General features: G+C 43.2%; 1 protein-coding gene across 1 annotated transcript; it reads right to left on the bottom strand.

Annotated features, from left to right (window-relative positions):
* Positions 1 to 1,737: 1,737 nt before the first annotated feature.
* Positions 1,738 to 22,139, bottom strand: LOC124255212. Its single transcript, XM_046689050.1, is given in 12 exon segments — positions 1,738 to 2,178; positions 2,180 to 2,320; positions 2,801 to 2,908; positions 12,025 to 12,069; positions 12,802 to 12,836; positions 15,035 to 15,099; positions 15,744 to 15,885; positions 16,459 to 16,556; positions 16,947 to 17,087; positions 19,766 to 19,903; positions 20,741 to 20,956; positions 22,007 to 22,139. Coding segments are annotated over 11 exon segments (1,131 nt in total). The 5' UTR covers positions 20,863 to 20,956; positions 22,007 to 22,139; the 3' UTR covers positions 1,738 to 2,082.
* Between the last annotated feature and the right edge of the window lie 359 nt (positions 22,140 to 22,498).

The raw sequence follows: 22,498 nt of genomic DNA, 5'->3' as shown, positions 1-22,498 counted from the left end.
CACATCACCAGTGTATTGGATGGACACCCCTACAGTACCCCTAGTCCTAACGGCGGTTTGTGATAGCACTAATGTCATTCCTGGGTCAAGGGCAGGGTACGAAAACAGCATTTTATAACAGCAGATACACATAAATAACATACCAAAACCTTAACAGGGCCTCTGCGTTAGACCATGCTGTCTTGAGCATGTCCACAATAGAAGATATATGATAGGTTAATATTTTCCACTTAAATGTCAGTGTTAATGGGATGTACATGTCAGTAAGTGACAAGTCCTACTGTGATGTATACTAAGCAGCAAAAGATAGGTCAGTTTGGAATTTTCCTTCACAGAAACGGATAACTGTAAACTCATTTAATGTTTTGATTGTATATTTTTGACAACATCTCCAACTTTACCTGAGCAAAGACATTCCTTCCCAAACTCAGAATGGAACCCAGGAAATGGTCTCAAAAATGCAACCTGATCTGAGATGTACGGTGTTCTCCATGTTTTTCATGCAACTCATGCTGCACGTGCTGTTCACAAGGCCCAGCCCTATAAAATGCACCCCCAAACCTGGTTGAAACATTCACATTACAACGTCAGCAGGATGCCGCGACCCACGACAGCTCAGAGGAACCAGGCGCTAGGAAGACTTGAAGCTGGCCACACTGCACAAGTCATTGCCAATCACTTGGCTGCAGCAATGTTTCCGGGCCACCAACCCCACAAATGATCGCCGACAAGACCGCCAGGTTGTGCGACAGCATGTACAGAATCCCTTCATGCAGGTATCTGAAACAGCATGCCAGACAGTGGGAACACACGGAAGACCAATCAGTACTGATACAGTACCCCGACGTCTTAACAGCAGGAACCTCCATTGCCGTAGACCTTACAGTGGACCTATCCTCACCCCTCGTCATCGGCGTTAACGTCTACAGTTTGCCCTACAACACCAAAACTGGCAATACGGGCAATGGAGAACTGTTCTGTTCACAGATGAGAGTCGGTACTGCGTATCAACTGCAGATGGCAGAACAAGAATATGGCGACGACGTGGCCAGCGTTATTGAGACCAATGTGTTATGGAAAGAGACTCATGGGGAGGTGCAAGCCTCATGGTATGGGGTGGAATAGGCCTGAACCAGAGAGTGGGTCCTGTGATGTTCCAGAACCTTGGTCCAGGGAGAGGAGGCAGCATCACAGCGCTACATCAACCAAGCTCTCAGACCCCATGTCATACCACTTTTCGCACGTCACCGGAACAACATTTTCCAGCATGATAACGCCCGGGCCCATACTGCCAGAGCTACACGGGACTTCCTACAACAGAACAGTGTGAACGTTATGCAGTGGCCAGCCCTTAGTCCTGATTTAAACCCAACTGATCATCTTTTGGATGAAATTCAGAGGAGACTGAATAATGTCATACCAAGGCCGAACACAGCCGATTTATTGTGCCAGGCCTTTCTCAGAGTATGGTTCCAGGTGCCAATGGCCTTCATCAATCGATTGGTGTACTCCATGCATAGACGCTGTGCTGCAGATATTGCCGCACGTGGTGGTCACACTAGATACTGAAGTCAAGGGTCTGAATGGACTGCAAACGTTCACGTAATGTCTTGGAATTGTGCTATTCATCGATGTTTTAAGATATTGTACACAAAAAATGTTTTTGCATATTACGTCCACTTCTGTAATGATCTGATTACAGTGCCTATCTAATTTTGAATTCGTACTGACGTTTTATGCTGCTGAGTATATGTATCCGAAAACCATGTGAAGTAACATTCACTGGACAAAGAAAATTTTCTGATGTTTTCTTGGAGAAAGGTATTATCCCACTTTGAACTGTTCCCTAATAATACATAGTTACATACATCTCAGTAGTACTTCCATTGCTCAACAAAAGAAATTCTTGTTGAACTAGAACTAGAACCATAAATAGGCAGAATTTCCCACATTAGGTTGGTACAATTGTCTCAATGTCGCCCAACAGGATGATGGGGCCCTGATAAGGTTGTTTCAAACATATATTGCTTAATGACAGCTAGCACTGTCATTGGCAGATCTTACTTCATAGATAATATAGCTCTAGATATAAAACTTTGATTTTGGGTACGAGCCAGTGGCGTCAGCTACAGGCGGTGTAGCGGCTACCATGCTCTCCTCTTTGATTGGCTCTAGGTTTGGATGCTGTGCGACGAACACCAGTTGCTGTGGCAACACTGGGGATAGTAGGAGAAGGTGATGTGTCACTCATGGTGCTGCGGTAGTCCTCGGTGGGGTGGTACAGTTGGCGGTATTGCTGGTCCTCGCTGAACACCGACGTCTGCAACAACGTTTAGACGTCAATGTTCATTGGTAGTGAATGGTGTAAGAACTGGCTTAGATATATCACAACATAATGTGCCAGGAAATCAATGGTCATGTGAGTGAGTAAGTATGGTTTTACGCCGCTTTTTAGCAATATTCCAGCAATATCACGGCGGGGGACACCAGAAATGTACCCATGTGGGAGAAATGTACCCATGTGGGACACCAGAATGTACCCATGTGGGGAATCGAACCTGGGTCTTCGGTGTGACGAATGAACACTTTAACCACTAGGCTACCCCTCGCCCCAATGGGTATGTTGATAGTTGAGATTTCAACCAGATCCTGCTGTGACAAAGGGACGCAACTGCACACACCACACCACCCATGCCACATCATCAACAGAATCGAAAGGTCCTTCTATGATTTCATATAGTTATTTCATGTTTTGTTTGTTTAACCCAACAGAGAAACAAAAGATATGTGAATTACTGACCCCATCCTCACTAAACACAGGCAGCAGGTCCTCTCGGTCACTGGCCGAGGGGGGCGTGGCCTGGAACACGAACAGCATCACCCAGATTGGAACCAGCAGCTTCAGCATCTACAACATCAAGAACAACAGCATATTCAAATTCAGTGACTAAATTTATTTAAATCTAAATATTTTAGATATTTAAATACTTACCTTACCTCATGGTAATGTGCATATTACCTTTGCTCATCCGATACAAAGATTGGAAACGTGATCGATAAGTATCCTTGTTGAATGCTATCATGAAACTGGTGACGTGTCGATCCCGTCCAGTGAGCGGAAGCATGCCCCCCAATCCCGTCATGAGACAATGAGAACACATCACTTTATCCGAATCCTGAAGTCCGAGCGGAGTCCAGAGCGGGGAGGAGATGATCCATCGAAGAGAGGGCGTAAGACGCCATGAGGTAAGGTAAGTATTTAAATATCTAAAATATTTAGATTTTAATAAATTTTTAACTTACCTTACCTCATGGTAATGTGCATGTTGATCCGACAGAAAGGCAGGAGGGTCGGACACCAGCGAGTGACCAGTCAAAACTATCAGACCAAAACAGCACAACCGGGGACATGGAAACTGTTGAACTGGAATCGTTGAAACAAGAACAGTAAACCACCGTTAGAACCCCTGATAAGGAAAGCACAACACGAGAGAACGTGGGTTAACCTTAAAACTTTCACTAAGATGATTAGACAAAAGAAAAGGGCCGCGTCAGTTGCTGAGCTACCACAAGCGGGCCAAAGGTCTGAAGCCCCCGTACATCCTGGACTGCCAGATCCCGGAGATAATGGCTGGCGAAGACTGTGTTAGACCTCCAAAAGCAACCTTCCATAATAGTGGGGACCGAGCAGTTTCTGTGCAGAGCCATGGCCTGTATCTCGTGCAGATTGTTGGCGGTTGGGTGAGGCACACCAGCGGAGTCGTAAGCTGCGAGGATAGTCGAGCGAAGCCACAAAGCGAGTTGTCCAACGCCGCCAAGAGCTTGGAACCCCGTAGCGAATGAATCCAGTGCTGAATGGCTAAGATGAAAGCCTGAAGCGCTAGGTTGTTGCTGTGCCAACCAGCCTGTGCGGTTAACCAGAGCCCTGCCGCTGTCTGAGAGTCCAAGTGTGCGCCCCAAGCCTGCAGAGCGTCCCACAAAAGTTCACAGTGGTGTGAATTCGGTCAAAGAGAGACTGCCGCCCAGGCGTTCGACTCGATAGTCCACCACTGAAGAAAGGGATGAAGATGAAGGGGCAGCAGAAACCGCAACCTGAGGTCGTCTAAGAGGATGAAAGGCGAGAGGAACCGTTGAAGCGGTCTGAGCATTAATCTCCCTCTGGTGGTAAGATCCTGAGCCGACGTCAACAGACCTATTAGGAACTGCCATTCCCTGAGTGTAAGCGGGTGTGACAAACCCCGCCGAGCAAGACTGAGGATTCTTTGCCATCTGTCCGGTGGAACCTACAGAAGGTATTGATCTGTCAGGAACAAACCCCCTATGAAAATCAACTGTTGACAATCCAACCGAGTTGATGGAAAAGCTTGAGTGTAAAGTCCCTCTGCCTGCGTAGCAGCCGGCACTCCTTGTGGCTCATGAGAGAGTCGTCTATGTATGGGTCGAACTCTATCCCCCGAAGATGAAGATACCGGGAAATCGGTGCTGTAATTCGAGTGAAAAGCCACGGGGCCATAGAGATGCCAAACGGCAGGACCTTCCACTGGTAATGGTGACCGTCGAAAATGAACCTCAGGAACTTCCGGTGAGGTTCGTAAATGGGAACATGTAGGTATGCGTCTTGAAGATCCAGACTGACCAACCAATCCTTGGGGGACAGTTTGGTTCGTAGCTGGATCAGAGATACAATCCGAAAATGTGGTGGCTTCGGAAGGTAAAGTTTGTTGAACACCGCCATATTGTGTATCATCCTCATCTTCTGAGAATTCTTTTTGGGTACTAAGAACATGGGAGAGTAAAACCCTGGGGAGTTGCTGGGCTCTAATACTTGTTCTATGGCCTTCTTGTCCAACAACGCCTGAATGTTGGTCAACAGGTGCTGGTGTTGAACGATGCAATATTCGTGAGACCGGGGCGGGGTGGTCAAAGGTGGCGACATGGCTACTGGCAATTTGTAGCCTGTCTTGAGAAGATTGGTGACAAAGGGGTCTCCTAGGATTGCCCAGTTGGGCCAGAAGACACAGAGTCTCCCGCCTAAAGGTATATCACGGATATGGATGGCTGGGGGCCGTGACCGCCCAAAACATCAGCGGCGCTTGTACTTGGGTTTGCCTGTCTTGCCCAAGTCCTCCTGGATTGGTAAAGGTTGGTGGTCCTGGTAGCTTGCGCTGACAAAGTGGCGAAGTGACGAAAATATCGGAGCTCAATCTCAGTTTGGGTCAAGGAGGCATGCTCTGAAAAGACATCCGGGATCTTATCCGCGAATAAGGTGGGAGCCTCAAACGGGGCACGCATCAGTCTTTTCTTGAATTCCTCCTGCCAGGTACAGGGAGCGAGTAACCCAGTCCTCCTAGTCACAGTGGTGGTAGCTAAGGCCGAACGAACGTGATCCACCACATCAGACAGAACTCTAGCCTGCCATCTAAACATAGTGGTAAATGATCTAAGCGGGAAGGGTTATCCTCCGAGAGATCTTGAGACATGGCAGTGGCAGAAGGAGCTCTGGTTCATCCCAAATGGAGGTAGCACGAGGAATATCCGACCCTGGAGACGGGCAAATGATAAGTCTATCAGCTATCCAAGCGTAAACACTCTCCATGCCCAAGTGCATCAGACCCTCGTAATCTGGAACAAACTGAGCCTCCGACACAAGAGATGAGGAATCCCGCGACCTAAACAAGGTGATCGGGAACGCAAACGCTGATGAAGAGGTGAAAGTTGTCTCCAAGGAGAGCACCGAGGTGAACGCCGAGGTGAGTGCGGCGATGAGGCGCGAACATCCCGTTACAGGAGGCCTGGGAGAACGGAGGCCGAAGGGAGCGTCTAGGTGAAGAGCGCTGGCGTCACACTCCGTTGCGCGCTTGGGAGAATGCCGAGCATCCCGCGTAGGTGAACGGCTTGGTGAAGGTTGAGGGGAGAATTGCCGATTCGTGGGCAAATGCTGGTCATCTCCGGACAACGGACGATCAGAGGAGTGCTGGCGTTCCTTAGAACGATCATCTGGACGCTGACGATCCTCCCATTCCAGTAAACCAACCAAGAGCTCCATAAGCCGGGAATCTTGAAGAATAGATTGAGCTCCTGGAGTCACAGCATTGTCGATCTGGGCCTGCGTGAGGAGGCTCGCTCTGGAGCGTCCGGGGATGAGGACTGGCGGGGAGGCGAAATCAAGTGAGATTACCGATTGCAGTAAACCCATTGCATGAACTAACCACTGCAAACTGCAACAACAGAAAAACAATTACTGTTGATCACATGTTAAGTAAATATTAACATTATAACGAAGAAAATATAGCATAACAAACAGTTATGATAAAGCATATATAAGCCTATATGGGAAGGCAAGGCCCACGTGCAAAACCACATAACTTTGGTATACACACGCTTACCCAAATATGAAAAAACGCTGACAACTTAACGCGACAGTGAAGCGAAAAACGGCGGGAAAAGCAGAATACGAAACTAAACTACAACAGAGAGCACACACAGGTAGCTCTGCATGTATGTGCCACACCTAGCGACAGCCGCCATTACTAGCAAGCATGTGAAAAACCTCTACGAAGAAAAACACACAAAATATGACACAAAGAAAGAGAACAAGATACATACAATGGTCAAGCAGGGACAACAACAACCCAGGTTGACCAAAGAGGTACCTAATTCTGCCAAAGCGAAGCTGGATAAACAACGTGAGGCAAAACAAAGCAAATCAACACCGCGAAGACCGTACAGTGAGAAAAAACAGCCAACGGTGAGTAGCTTTTCGTTATATCATGGTAGAAGGATACAATAGGAAAACCTTACCGTTGCAAAACACAAAGAAACAGTAAGAAAAGAAACAGAAATATCGTATATACCGTCCAACTCGGGCTGTGCGATTAAGGATAAAGTGACGTGTTCTCGTTGTCACATGACGGGATTGCGGGCGTGCTTCCGCTTGCCGGACGAGATCAACACGTCACCAGTTTCATGATAGCATTCAACAAGGATACTTCTCGATCACGTTTCCAATCTTTGTATCGGTTGAGCAAAGGTAATATGCACATTATCATGAGGTAAGGTAAGCTAAAAAAATGATATATTATCGATGGAAAAACATCTGACATTTTAAAGGTCACATAAACCCTAGGGGGTAAAAATACATAAATCACTAACTGGCATCGTTATAAATGAAACCCCGTCATTAAAACTACTCATTTCGACCTTTAATTGACTTAAATCGACCTTTTTGACAACAGTGCACAATTTCAGTGCACCCGCGAACGAAATTTCAACCAATCAGAGCGGCACGACTCTGTGACGTCATATGAGGAATAGCTTTGAGGGCAGATGCAGAATTCATCTACATTTTAGGGGGTAAATTATCTTGTTTACAGGCTTGTATAAACCTGAAATCGTGACAATTGTTGTGGAAAATGAAAGCTATATGTTTTCACAATCTACTGGCATTTAATTTTGTCTCCTGCTTTGCCTAGTTTCCGAAGTTACAACTTGTTTTCATAGGCGCTTCTGTCACAATTGATTGGTGTCGTTAGGCCCTATTTGTTTAATGACTGATCCAAATTGATCCCATTTCTGTGTTTTTACCTCGATATTTAATCATGTCATGTAAAAATCTGTTTGTATTCTCAAAACAGTGTTGGCCCATAAGTTTTCACATGCAATACAGAAATTAATACTCCCTTGTTGTAACCCGTGTTAGGTGGTATAAACCTACACATGTTATTTGTCATCATTCCTTGATGGTCAGTTAATGAATTTATAACAGGTATAATTAGGTGGTAACACACTTAGATTACCGACAAAGGTTCCCATTTGGCATTTCTTGTGTCTGGAGTAAATATTCAACATTATAAACATCGATCAAAGGATTAACCGATAACACGCTGATTGATTAATTACTTTTATCTTACACAGCGGAATTGTCAAAAGGTAGTATTTATGTATCTAGATTTACTAATCTATACTGAATACACCCTGCCGTGTCGGTGTCTGCGCGTCAAAACAACGTCCTTCTTTCAAAGGATTAACCGGCAATACATTGATTGATTGCCCATTATTGGCTAATTAAATTACTGTTTTTAATGAAAGGCGGACATTATGCAATTAGTTGCCAGGTGTGCTATCTTGGGTGACCAATGAGACTATACACCAATACCTGAAAAGATTTATCACTTTTTTCGTATATTAAACTGTTAAAAGACACATCATTTGGAACAGTTTTGTGGATATTGATGGATACATTCCTCAAACAAGGTAATGGCCTGATATTGTTCCTATAACTTTAATCTGTTTTAATTTTAATATTTGCATTTTGTTTTTAATCATTTGTCGTAGCATTCAACAGAATCATTGTTTTTCACCATGAAGTGTAATGAGACAGACAACATACACTAGGGTGTGTGTGCGAATTATGATTCACATTGGCAAACTATAAAATGTCTAGATATTACAGTTCTGTTATAAATTCACTATAAGTATCAGCAGATCTGTCCGGTGGAACCCGCAGAAGGTCTTGATCTGTCAGGAACAAACCCCCTATGAAAATCAACTGTTGGGAGGGCTCTAGGTGGGACTTCTAGAGGTTGACGATCCAACCGAGTTGATGGCAAAGCTTGAGTGTAAAGTCCCTCTGTTTGCGTAACAGCCGGCACGCCTTGTGACTCATGAGAGAGTCGTCTATGTATTGGTCGAACTCTATCCCCTGAAGATGACGATACCGGGAATTCGGTGCTGTAATTTGAGTGAAAAGCCATGGGGCCATAGAGATGCCAAACGGCAGGACCTTTCACTGGTAATGGTGACCGTTGAAAATGAACCTCAGGAACTTCCGGTGAGGTTCGTCAACGGGAACATTAAGGTATGCGTCTTGAAGATCCAGACTGACCAACCAATCCTTGGGGGACAGTTTGGTTCGTAGCTGGATCAGAGATACCATCTTGAAAAATGAAAATGGCGGCTCTCGGAAGGTAAAGTTTGTTGAACACCGCCATATTGTGTATCATCCTCATCTTCTGAGAATTCTTTTTGGGTACCAAGAAGATGGGAGAGTAAAACCCTGGGCTTGCTAGGCTCTAGTACTTGTTCTATGGCCTTCTTGTCCAACAACGCCTGAATGTTGGTCAACAGGTGCTGGTGTTGAACGATGGAATATTCGTGAGACCGGGCGAGGTGGTCAAAGGCGGCGACATGGCTACTGGCAACTTGTAGCCTGTCTTGAGAAGATTGGTGACAAAGGGGTCTCCTAGGATTGTCCAGTTGGGCCAGAAGACCCCGAGTCTCCCGCCTACAGGTATATCACGGATATGGACGGCTGGGGGCCGTGACCGATCAAAACATCAGCGGCGCTTGTACTTGGGTTTGCCGGTCTTGCCCAGGTCCTTTTGGTTACCGGTGGGACGACGTTGGAAGTCGTTGGGACGTCCCCTGCCACGCCCTCTAAAGGCTCCACGAACCAACGTCCTCCTGGATTGGTAAAGGTTGGTGGTCCTGGTAGCTGGCGCTGACAAAGTGGCGAAGTGACGAAAAGATCGGAGCGCAATCTCAGTTTGGGTCAAGGAGGCATGCTCTGAAAAGACATCCGGGATCTTATCCGCGAAATAAGGTGGGAGCAGCAAACGGGCGCCTGCCATCTAAACATAGTGGTAAGATGATCTGAGCGGGAAGGGTTATCCTCCTAGAGATCTTGAGACATGGCCTCCGTGGCCGAAGCAAGCACAGAGAGGGGCTTCAAGGTTCGACGGAGTTCCGTATCAATCGCCAACAACTTGGCATCTGGGACCTTGTATTGAGCTTGAGAAGCATCCGACAATCGTTTGGCCGCTTCATCTTGTGTAGCGCCAAAATCCACAAAGTCAAAAGAATGCACCTTGTAATCCTGACGGCGATGTTTAGCAGGCTTGATGGAAGGATTGAGAGATAACTTTTGGAAATCTTCATCAAGTGAAGCAATGGCATCAGCAACCATGGGATGCGGTGGCAGAAGGAGAGCTGGTTCATCCCAAATGGAGGTAGCATGAGGAATATCAGACCCTGGAGAAGGGCAAGTGATAAGTCTATCAGCTATCCAGGCGTAAACACTCTCCATGCCCAAGTGCGTCAGACCCTGGTTGTCTTCTTCCTCGTAATCTAGAACAAACTGAGCCTCCGACACAAGAGATGAGGAATCCCGCGACCTAAACAAGTTGATCAGGAACGTAAACACCGATGAAGAGGTGAAAGTTGTCTCCGAGGAGAGCCCCTAGGTGAACGCCGAGGTGAGCGCTGGCGAGGCGCCTGGCAGAACAGGAGCGCCGAGGGGAACGTCTGGGTGAAGAACCCCGAGCGTCATACTCCATTGCACGCTTGGAAGAATGCTGAGCATCCCGCGCAGGTGAACGGCTTGGTGAAGGTTGAGGGGAGCGTTGCCAATTCGTGGGCAAAAGCTGGTCATCTCCGGACAACGGACGATCAGAGGAGTGCTGGCGTTCCTTAGAACGATCATCTGGACGCTGACGATCCTCCCGTTCCAGTAAACCAACCAAGAGCTCCATAAGCTGGGAATCTTGAAGAATAGATGGAGCGCCAGGATTCACAGCATTGTCGATCTGGGCCTGTGTGAGGAGGCTCGCTCTGGAGCGTTCCGGAGATGAGGACTGGCAGGGAGGCGAAGTCGTAGATCACCGATCCGCTGAAGGCCTAGAGACGTTCCCAAGCTGAGCCGTAGGCGTCAAAGGAACCTGAGCAGTCTCAGAGGCGTCGTTAGAAGACATGAGGCGCTTGCGTTGAGTAAAACGTTTGTTCCGAGCAGCTAAGAACGCTTTAAAGTGGAAGGTAGGTGCCAGCAACATGAGCACCGAGAGGTCCAAGTACATGCTGAGTCGACCAAACAATCCGGGCAAGCAGGATGGGGGTCTTTAGCCGACTTCTGAGACTTGCACCGATTGCAGTAAACCCGTGGCATGAACTAACCACAGCAAACTGCAACAACAGAAAAACAATTACTGTTGAACACATGTTAAGTAAACATTAACATTATAACGAAGAAAATATAGCATAACAAACAGTTATGATAAAGCAAATATAAGCCTATATGGGAAGGCAAGGCCCACGCAAAACCACATAACTTTGGTATACACCGCACGCTTACCCAAATAAGAAAGAAACGCCGACAACTTAACGCAACAGCGACAGGTGAAAAGCGGAATACAAAACTAAACAACAACAGAGAGCAAACAGGTAGCTCTGCAGAGAATGCACACACAGGTAGCATCTAGCAAGTATGTGCCAACCTTTAAGAAACAAACACACAAAAATATGACACAACTAGAAAGCAAGATACATACAATGGTCTAGCGAGGACAAAAACACTGACAAAAGGTATGAAGCTGGATAAACAACACGTGGCAAAACAAAGCAAAACAACACACCGCGAAGACCGTGACAGTGAGAAAAAACAGCCAACGGTGAGTAGCTTTTCATCATATCATGGTAGAAGGATACAATAGGAAAACCTTACCGTGAGCAAAAACACATAGAGTTAGAAAAGAAACAGAAATATTGTATACATGCCAACTCGCTGTGCGATTAAGGATAAAGTGACGTGTTCTCGTTGTCCCATGACGGGATTGGGGGGGTGCTTCCGCTCGCCGGACGAGATCAACACGTCACCAGTTTCATGATAGCATTCAACAAGGATACTTATCGATCACATTTCCAATCTTTGTATCGGATGAGCAAAGGTAATATGCACATTATCATGAGGTAAGGTAAGTTAAAAATGATATATTATCGATGGAAAAACATCTGACATTTTAAAGGACAATAATTTTTGTTTTGATAACGAGGTGAACAAGCAGCAACACAAAGTAATCATGATGTCAACACACAACATTGCTTCATAATCCAAGCTAACCATTTCCATACTGCCATCATCATTAAACCCTGATTTGTCAACAATATTGAGAGAGCACAGCTCTTGTGGGTATGTCGCATACGAGCTACTATCATGCCTGAGTGGTGGGCTACAATCAACTACATGGTACTCACTGTGAAGACAACGAAGATTGGGGAGTACAGTTCCTGAGTGTAGAGCTGAAACCATGGAAACATTTCACAGACCTTATTCCAATAAACAAATGTTTCATTTCAGGATGAGAGACATCACACTGACATTATGGCAGTGCCCCTTTCACTAGTTTCAGTAGGAACTCATATAGGCTCAGTGTTCAACTTAGAGTGATTCGGTGAGTTTAGTTTTACGCCGCACTCAGCAATATTCCAGCTATATGGCAGCAGTTTGTAAATAATCGAGTCTGGACCGGACAATCCAGTGATCAACAGCATGAGCATCGATCTGTGCAATTGGGAACCGAGCCAGCGAGCCTGACCACCGGATCCCATTAGTCGCCTCTTACGACAAGCATGGGTTACTGTAGGCTTATTCTAACCCGACCTTCACGGGTATGTTCAAGTTAGAAAGGCCACTATGATGCTCACTGCTGTTATCGAATACTGTGCAGAAAAAAGACACGTCTAAGCAATGTCAGTGTATATATGTTTCGAGGGTTGCCATGGAAACCCTCTGACAGATTGGTATTCTGTTCCTGTTGTGAATATATGTGTACCTTCCCTGTTGTCATTGATATGACATAACATTATCACAAGAAATACAACTCAGATCCTCATATCAGGTTCTGACATAGCGGTTATGAATGAAATTGACTTTGGAAACTGCAATTAATTCTCCATTCTTCATTGTTGTTGAATAATACCCTGGAAAACTTGACCATTGAATATCAACAATCAGACAAGTAAAATACTCACAAATATTGCACTGCAACCTTTGCTTTCATCTCCAACTGAAAGGAGAGCAGATAGTGAACCTGTAGTTTCATAAAGCTATATCTCAACATGGTGGAGATTCATTCAACTTGTAACAATTACAGTAAGAATTAAACATAAAAACCTATGACTTTCATGACTCCATACAAAACCACAGTGCAGTCAATATTCTGCATTGCAAATACAATGTATTCAGAACACTGAATATTTCTTCACAGAACACTAAGGAAAAAACTATTGAGATGAACTATTGAGATGAACTATTGAGATGAACTATTGAACATATTGAGATGAACTATTGAGATGAACTATTGAGATGAACCTGGATTGAGATGGGTCTTTAGGGCTTGACGAGCTTCCTTTGACTACAGAATACAGAAGTACCTAATGAGTGAGGTTTTATGTTCACAAACAAGATGACAATTATCCAGTCACCCTGAAGTTTTGATCTAATCTAATCTAATCATTTTGTATAGCTGAAAGGTTCCAGGTATACTGTTCACTGGCGCTTTCACATGTTCACAGTATATACACAGTATATACACGGTGCCTCTTGTTTTAACAGTCATAGGCAATTTTGAAGAGATGGGTTTTTAAGTTTGTCCGGAATGTTGTTGGCATTTCTGATAGCTTGATGTCGTCTGGAAGAGCATTCCACATAGATGCTGCTGCCTTGAATCTGCTGCATTCTGAAAATACGCTCCTTGTCTTCTAGGAGCCATGTTAGGCTGTTTTACAATAGGGCTGAGGCTTTAGGAGAAGGTCCTGGAGACATTGGAAGGTGTGGAATAGGAGCAGAGTCTGTCTGGCATTGGAAGGTGTGTGAGGCTGAACAAGGGCTTCTGGAGATTGGAAGGTGTGGAATAGGAGCAGAGTCTGTCTTGGAGACATTGGAAGGTGTGGAATAGGATGTTGAACTTGATTCTGCTGGAAACTGGTAGCCAATGGAGTTGTTTGAGAACAGGAGAGATATGTTGGTGCTTAGATGTCCTGGTAATGATTCTGGCAGCTGTATTTTGGAGGAGTTGAAGTATATGAAGGAGTGTTGAGGATTTGCCATATAACAGGGAATTAGAGTAATCTAATCTTGAGATGATAAGTGATTGAGCTAGCATATTAGTTGAATCTTGAGAAAGGTATCTGCGGAGTTTTCCAATCTGATGGAGATGGAAATGACCTGTTTTGCAAACTACTGCTACTTGATTCTTCATTGTCATGTTGGAGTCAAAAAAAACCGCCCAGATTCTGTACTTGTTTACATGATGTTACTGGTGTATCTCCAATTCTGCATGTGATTTTAGAATCAGGTATCTTTTGTAGTTGTTGATAGGAGCCGACAAGAAGAACTTCAGTTTTCTCCTCATTCAATTTGAGGAAGTTAATTTTCATACGGTCACTTGTCTGACAAGTTGATGAGCATTTGTATGAGGTGAATGTCACCTCAAATTGTACAAGCTTCACACTGCTAATGTCAACTGAAATAACCACAAATGCTATCATTATGTGTGTACAATATCCCGGTGTCAGGGGTTTTTTACGATGTAAGACAAAAACGTAATTTTTATCTGTAATATCATTTAAACTTTTTATTTTACTAACCTCGACTGATAAAGGATATATTCATCTATTTCACACAAAAATATCAAGTGTTTCCTACAAAAATAGCGTTGATGACATCGTATCGGCGAAACTGTTGCCGTTCGTAACATCCGGGTATTTTGTATGGGTTTTCGATGATCAGCCATACTTTTTGCTCCACACTGCGAGAGAGTGTTGTGATCATGTGGCTTCCTATTTATATACTGCCTGTCACCAGCAGACGACTGATCTTACTGAATTTTCGCTTGCTATGTTTTGTTATAAAGGGAACTGATTTTGCATCGTAAGTGGTATTAACGATCTCGGGTAAATAATATTGATGTTTGTTTGCTTTTCATATAAATTTACTTCCCGATTTCCATTGTCAATAAAACTTCTCAAGACACCGACTGGGCACCCAACCTACCAGTGAAACTGTTTGTGCACACCGATCGCACACGTACTCACCCGATATAGCGCGAGCAATGCAATCGTTGAAATCACCAGAACGTTGAATTCAGCTCGTGTTGGGATACATTACATGTATAAGTAGCAGAGACCAAAACATTTCTTAAATATTTTTATTTCTATCAATTTTAATTTAGAAAAGAAAGTAAATCTTCTTAAAGAAACTTACTGATCTGGAGAGTGACGTCATAGATAAACCCAACGAGGGCTGATATCTCAAATACCACGATGATACTGAAAAGCAGGACACAAGTGAGTGAGATGGGTTTTACCACACTACTTTACATCACAGACATTGGGTACAATACTTCATGAGATATCGCATTAACAAGAGTTTGAAAAGTGGTCAAAGTGTTGTGGTGACCTTGAAAATAAGGTCAAGGTCACCAAAATCGACTGTTGTCTGCATAATCCCCCAATGTAGGCTGTCACCAAATTTGAAGACATTGGGTACAAGAGTTCATGAGATATCTCGTTAACGACAATCGGGACGTACGTACGTCCGTACATACAGACGCTGCTGAATACATAGTCCCCCATTCCACTTTGCGGCAGGGACAATAATTACAACAAAACCAAATTTTGCAGAGTCACATGAAATCGACAGACCAACTCTGATGATTTGTGTAATAATTTTGGACACCCGAACAAAAAAGTTGTTCAACAAACGATAATTATTTTGTTGTCACTTTTCGCACTATTATTAACGAGGAGGGACCATTTCCTGGTAAACCCAAGCACATTTACAGATTTTTCAAAGACCACTGTTCATAACAGATGTAAATTCATGACTGGAACCAAGGCCCAGTGGATCCTGGCACAATCAAGGGACACTACTCTGTACAGTTGGTGAATATCTTCATGAACATGTTACCTACCACCAAAGGTCTCTTTTCTGTGTCCACCTGACTGAGTCAAGGGTGCTGATTTCGTTGAGGCGTCGAGTGATGTAGAATCCAGCCAAAGCAAACAGCTGCACGATAACAAACTCTGCTGCCGACAGCTCCAGCCAGTAGGGCTCTGTGGGGAACAATGTCAAGCATACATTGGAATCAGAGATGCCATATTCCCTCTACTTCAGATATATCACTTGCGTTCTTATTCACCGATACCAAATTATGTGAGTGAGTGAGTGGGTTTAAATTTACGCCGCTTTTAGCAATATTCCAGCAATATCACTGCAGGGGACACCAGAAATGGGCTTCATATTTCCTCTACCTCAGAGATATCACTTGCGTTCTTATTCACTGATACCAAATTATGTATAATTCAGAGATACCATATTCCGTCTATTGCAGAAATACCATATTCCATCTAATGCAGAAATACCATATTCCATCTAATGCAGAAATACCATTTTCCATCTAATGCAGAAATACCATATTTCTGTTAATTCTGGGACATCATATTTGCTACAATTGGTCTTTTTTAGAAATATATTCCATCAAATTCGGAGATGCCATATTCCCTCTAATTCAGGGATAACAGATTTCATCTAATTCAGGGATAACAGATTTCTTCCCACCAGACATACAAGTGAGGAAGCAGTCGTCTGTATGGATGAACTATGCCTGGATGATGCAGCAGACTTACGCATGCACTCTGTGAGTGTTGACTGGACGTTGATGATACCCAGCGCAGTGATTACGGTGAAGTACACGCACGCTGCCATCAGAAATGGTGTCAAGAACCTGCAGTAGGATTGTCACTCATGAAATACCAGACAGGCCTTCCTGGCCTCAGCACAACCTACTGATGTGATTACAGATTGGTGGGAATATTAATAATCACAAAAACAGAAAGAGAAATGTTTGAGTTCAACATCATGTACAAGCACAGGAACGCCAAGGAAACATCATGTACAAGCACAGGAACGCCAAGGAACCACAGCCTTCTTGCTTTAAGCTAAGACATCTTTCCATTTTGCTGCCACAAACATGAAAGGATTGGATAAAACCCCATAAACTTTGGACAAATAACGGACAAGAGATCTACTCTAAAGTGAGTTGTCAACTGGACCACAGGCTTGGTTTCCTAATGAGCGAGTTGAATGTTATGCCACATTAAATAGAATATCTTACCTCTTTGCTATCTTCTCCCTGCGTAGAGCTCTGGTAGCCAGTGTCCAGTAGAAGTGGCACATCACTAGGAACTGAAGCAGCTTCAGCCACTGCAGGACGAAGTCCAGTTGAGCAAAGCCTCCCAACACCCAGTGAACACCCCTGTGTAGAGAGAACATACCTTGATATAGACCTACCCAACACCCAGTGAACACCCCTGTGTAGAGAGAGCATACCTTGATATAGACCTACCCAACACCCAGTGAACACCCCTGTGTAGAGAGAACATACCTTGATATAGACCTACCTAACACCCAGTGAACACCCCTGTGTAGAGAGAAACATACCTTGATATAGACCTACCCAACACCCAGTGAACACCCCTGTGTAGAGAACATACCTTGATATAGACCTACCCAACACCCAGTGAACACCCTGTGTAGAGAGAAACATGTGTAGAGAGACCTTGATATAGACCTACCTAACACCCAGTGAACACCCCTGTGTAGAGAGAACATACCTTGATATAGACCTACCCAACACCCAGTGAACACCCCTGTGTAGAGAGAAACATACCTTGATATAGACCTACCCAACACCCAGTGAACACCCCCTGTGTAGAGAGTGAACATACCCTTGATATAGACCTACCCAACACCCAGTGAACACCCTGTGTAGAGAGAACATACCTTGATATAGACCTACCCAACACCCAGTGAACACCCCTGTGTAGAGAGAACATACCTTGATATAGACCTACCCAACACCCAGTGAACACCCCTGTGTAGAGAGAACATACCTTGATATAGACCTACCCAACACCCAGTGAACACCCCTGTGTAGAGAGAACATACCTTGATATAGACCTACCTAACACCCAGTGAACACCCCTGTGTAGAGAGAGATACCTTGATATAGACCTACCCAACACCCAGTGAACACCCCTGTGTAGAGAGAACATACCTTGATATAGACCTACCCAACACCCAGTGAACACCCCTGTGTAGAGAGAACATACCTTGATATAGACCTACCCAACACCCAGTGAACACCCCTGTGTAGAGAGAGAACATACCTTGATATAGACCCTACCTAGTGAACACCCCTGTGTAGAGAGAGAACATGCCTTGATATAGACCTACCCAACACCCAGTGAACACCCCTGTGTAGAGAGAGAACATACCTTGATATAGACCTACCCAACACCCAGTGTGAGAACACCCCTGTGTAGAGAGAACATACCTTGATATAGACCTACCCAACACCCAGTGAACACCCCTGTGTAGAGAGAACATACCTTGATATAGACCTACCCAACACCCAGTGAACACCCCTGTGTAGAGAGAACATACCTTGATATAGACCTACCCAACACCCAGTGAACACCCCTGTGTAGAGAGAACATACCTTGATATAGACCCACCCAACACCCAGTGAACACCCCTGTGTAGAGAGAACATACCTTGATATAGACCCACCCAACACCCAGTGAACACCCCTGTGTAGAGAGAACATACCTTGATATAGACCTACCCAACACCCAGTGAACACCTATATACATAGTCTACAGCAGATTAACTATCTATTATCTATAGTAGATTAACTATCTATAGTCCATAGCAGATTAACTATCTATAGTCTATAGCAGATTAACTATCTATCATCTATAGCAGATTAACTATCTATCATAGCAGATTAACTATCTATCATCTATAGCAGATTAACTATCTATCTTCTATAGCAGATTAACTATCTATAGTCTATAGCCAATTAACCATCTATAGTCTATAGCAGATTAACTATCTATAGTCTATAGCAGATTAACTATCAATCGTCTATAGCAGATCTATAGCAGATTAACTATCTATAGTCTATAGCAGATTAACTATCTATAGTCTATAGCAGATTAACTATTATCCATAGTCTATCAGATTATAGTCTATAGCAGATTAACTATCTATAGTCTATAGCAGATTAACTATCTATAGTCTATAGCAGATTAACTATCTATAGTCCATAGCAGATTAACTATCTATAGTCCATAGCAGATTAACATTCTATAGTCCATAGCAGATTATGTATCTATAGTCTATAAGAGGTTAAGTATCTATAGTCTATAACAGATTAACTATCTATAGTCTATAGCAGATTAACTATCTATAGTCTATAGCAGATTAACATTCTATAGTCCATAGCAGATTAAGTATCTATAGTCCATAGCAGATTAAGTATCTATAGTCTATAACAGATTAACTATCTATAGTCTATAGCAGATTAAGTATCTATAGTCTATAGCAGATTAACTATCTATAGTCCATAGCAGATTAACTATCTATAGTCCATAGCAGATTAACTATCTATAGTCTATAGCAGATTAACTATCTATAGTCTATAGCAGATTAACTATCTATAGTCTATAGCAGATTAACTATCTATAGTCTATAGCAGATTAACTATCTATAGTCTATAGCAGATTAACTATCTATAGTCTATAGCAGATTAACTATCTATAGTCCATAGCAGATTAACTATCTATAGTCTATAGCAGATCAACTATCTATAGTCTATAACAGATTAACTATCTATAGTCTATAGCAGATTAAGTATCTATAGTCTATAGCAGATTAACTATCTATAGTCTATAGCAGATTAAGTATCTATAGTCTATAGCAGATTAACTATCTATAGTCTATAGCAGATTAAGTATCTATAGTCTATAGCAGATTAAGTATCTATAGTCTATAGCAGATTAACTATCTATAGTCTATAGCAGATTAACTATCTATAGTCTATAGCAGATTAACTGTCCCCATGTGATTAAGCTGAGTAAGAAGTCTCACCCAAGGAGACATTCCAGTGAAGCACAGTAGAATATGATGTACTGATGGCAGGCCTGGTGCTGCACCATGTGGAGCTTGGCCACCTTCATGACACACAGGAACGCCGTTATCACGGCAAGCAGGGTTAACACGCTGTTCCTGTAGGAAATCAAAAACATCTATCATCACACAGGACAGGAACTCCACTATCACCATCTGCAGGATTAACACACTGATTCTGTTGGAAATCATGAATAATTATTGTATCAAGCATACATCAGAAGCCTGTGATCATTACCAACAGGACAAAGCCAGCCATATGTACCAAGCATCTGTTTAAGACATCCTGTCTGGTCAAGGGAGATAACCTGAATCAACATACAGATCTGGGCCCATATTCTCAAAACGTTCGAACCCTTAAGACTTCGTAACTTTGATGTGTTAAGAATAGGTTTAAGAAGTTTGTAGGTCTATGAACGTTTCGAGAATAGCTAGCCTGACCTAGGGACATATTACGGAAGCTGCTGAGCAGGAGACTGGTGAAGGGAAACAATGTGTCATGCAGTACTTACCTGATACAGGTAACAGTCTGGTCAAGGGAAACAATGTGTCATGCAGTACTTACCTGATACAGGTAACAGTCTGGTTGAGGGAGACAATGTGTCATGCAGTACTTACCTGATACAGGTAACAGTCTGGTTGAGGGAGACAACGTGTCATGCAGTACTTACCTGATACAGGTAACAGTCTGGTCGAGGGAGACAATGTGTCATGCAGTACTTACCTGATACAGGTAACAGTCTGGTTGAGGGAGACAATGTGTCATGCAGTACTTACCTGATACAGGTAACAGTCTGGTTGAGGGAGACAACGTGTCATGCAGTACTTACCTGATACAGGTAACAGTCTGGTCAAGGGAAACAATGTGTCATGCAGTACTTACCTGATACAGGTAACAGTCTGGTTGAGGGAGACAACGTGTCATGCAGTACTTACCTGATACAGGCAACAGTCTGGAAGCTGCCAAGACACCCTACGATCATGATGTCTGTAGGGGTGGAGGTGTTGCTCGACTGGTTGCTAGGTGTGGGAGATGCTTGAGACACTGTTGATGCCATGGCTGTTGTGGCCGGGGTGACGTGTTTGGCTGAGTCAGCACTGTATGGTCGAGAACATCCCCGATGAAGACCTTACATGTTGCTCCTGTATCACCTGCAACACAATGCAAGGCTCTGTAACTCACCTGCAGTTAATACTTGTTTGGCTCAAAGAGATTAGCATGTTTTCTAAAGATATGTTTTAGAGAACACTTGACATTTGGTTTAACCAGTCCTGCCATCTGATTGGACAGCCATTTATACTGGTGCTGAGTGATAGCAAAACTAATTGTAATAGTTTGGATATTGGATTTGGACAATTAGATTAAGATTTTTAACAAACCAGGTTGACCTTTTGACAAATTATGGAAGAATAAAATTTCATTAGCTAGAACACCCAGAGATATGTAAAGAAACAAAACATAATGTATTGAACATGGTGAACACTCTTAATGTCTGTACATTAGAACTCAAAATTTCTGAAATGTAAAATATCAAAATTAATACAAATATCGGTATAGACGTACATTATAATGAGTTTTATAAATCATGTAAACATGGTAAACAGTGAAAATGACAATGATCGTTTTCTTACTTTTCATGTAAATTCATCTTAAATAACACATGGCACAAGTTTAGTCTGAAGCAACCATGGCCACTTTCGCCAATGTTGTGCCATATTTATAAATTGCTTCCATTAGCCTGCAGGTTTTACTTTGACCCATAATATATAATGGCACCTCACTGTGTCTAGGGAACTTAATTATGTTTTCAAGCACACTGTATTCTTACATTATTCCATATTTTCCAACAGATCATTATTCTTCACAGCATCAAGAGCAAACAGCTACACTCAATAACCCGCCCCTCCCTCTCAGTCTCATATTGGCACCACAGTCATGAGTCACAATGATACAAGCGGAAACAAACATGGGCGATACATTAATGTCCCTTTGCCATTGAAACATACTATTTGACAAGCACTAACTACCATACATTCGACAACCACACGTCAGAGCAACCATGGCAAAGAAACAACAGTTTTGTAGCACAAACTTTCTGATGCCATAGATGGGTCATTGACTTGACAAGACGAGGTCATTGTACCCCAGGCATTTTAAAAATGCAAAGGTGTACCGCATATTTCTTACGCGCCATAACTTACTTCAACTTGAACAGCAATGTGCAAAATGTCCGTGTGCAGTCGTATCATGCACAACGCACATTTCCGTTGCAAGAACTCATGAAGTAAACACAGGCGGTCTCAGCATCGAAATAATTTTGTTATGGCAGGTGCTCTAAGGGAGAGAACTCTAAATATTAATTAGCGGTAAAGTTACATGAATACCGCTAACAATTTTGTAGAATTTCTATTTGTCAACTTAATTAGTTAATATATGAGAGACAGATATTCGTTTAAATATTAACACGATTACGTTTGGTACAATAAAATATGTTAGATAATATAATCATTCTTGAAAGATAAGCTGAATTGGTATTATTAATATCTTATAACTCCCAGCAATTACGTTATGTTTTTTCAAATATTTATTATTTCTTTGAAAACAATGCTTAAAAGCAAACGGAAGAAAAGAAGTCGGTTGTTATGTACGAGCCAGATAACTTATTTCAATACGAGTATCTTCTGGATCAAGAC

Source organism: Haliotis rubra, unplaced genomic scaffold (genome assembly GCF_003918875.1).
Source record: "Haliotis rubra isolate DU_JTF1 unplaced genomic scaffold, ASM391887v1 Scf598, whole genome shotgun sequence".
Classification (NCBI taxonomy): Eukaryota; Metazoa; Mollusca; class Gastropoda; order Lepetellida; family Haliotidae; genus Haliotis; species Haliotis rubra.
Note: the sequence above shows the minus strand (reverse complement) of the source record. Positions and strands in the feature narration are given on the sequence as shown.